Source organism: Galeopterus variegatus, unplaced genomic scaffold, assembly GCF_000696425.1.
Source record: "Galeopterus variegatus unplaced genomic scaffold, G_variegatus-3.0.2 Scaffold10062, whole genome shotgun sequence".
In the NCBI taxonomy this organism is placed as follows: Eukaryota; Metazoa; Chordata; class Mammalia; order Dermoptera; family Cynocephalidae; genus Galeopterus; species Galeopterus variegatus.
In genome coordinates, this window is record NW_007736173.1 from 59,676 (window position 1) to 60,074 (window position 399).

Genomic DNA, 399 nt, shown 5'->3' on the forward strand with positions numbered 1-399 from the left:
GGGGATGGAGAGTGGGCTGAATCTGTTGTCTAAGTAACACAGCCATGATTAGGCAAGAAGATAGCACCTCTGTGTCCTTAACTAAATTCAGTAATAAGCAGGAATTTGTACACAGGAGGAAAAGAAATTGAATTGATTTATGTGGGGATATTTTTCAAAGTATATTTGTTAGAGTTAAATATTATTACCATTATTAAATAATGTGATGAATGAAGTCAGTAACAAAAATATCTTATCAGGTAGCCGTAAGGCCAGTTCAACACAAGCTGGCTGATACTCTTAAAAAACAGCCTACGTCAGAGGCTTCACTGGAGGTTACATCACGTCATCAAATTGATTTAGAAGATGAGACAAAAGATTTAAAGAAGAGATTATGTGAACTCCAAAGTCAGGTACGTA

The 399-nt window shown here is 35.8% G+C and overlaps 1 protein-coding gene across 1 annotated transcript in view; it reads left to right on the plus strand.

Moving 5' to 3' along the window:
* LOC103609766 (putative coiled-coil domain-containing protein 144C) overlaps window positions 1-392 on the plus strand; it is a gene marked incomplete at its 3' end in the record, with an annotated part of 55,258 nt that extends 54,866 nt beyond the window's left edge. The window contains exon 11 of the mRNA XM_008594055.1: window positions 240-392. Coding sequence (XP_008592277.1) covers window positions 240-392 — 153 coding nt within the window. The remainder of the gene's footprint in view (window positions 1-239) is intronic.
* Between the last annotated feature and the right edge of the window lie 7 nt (window positions 393-399).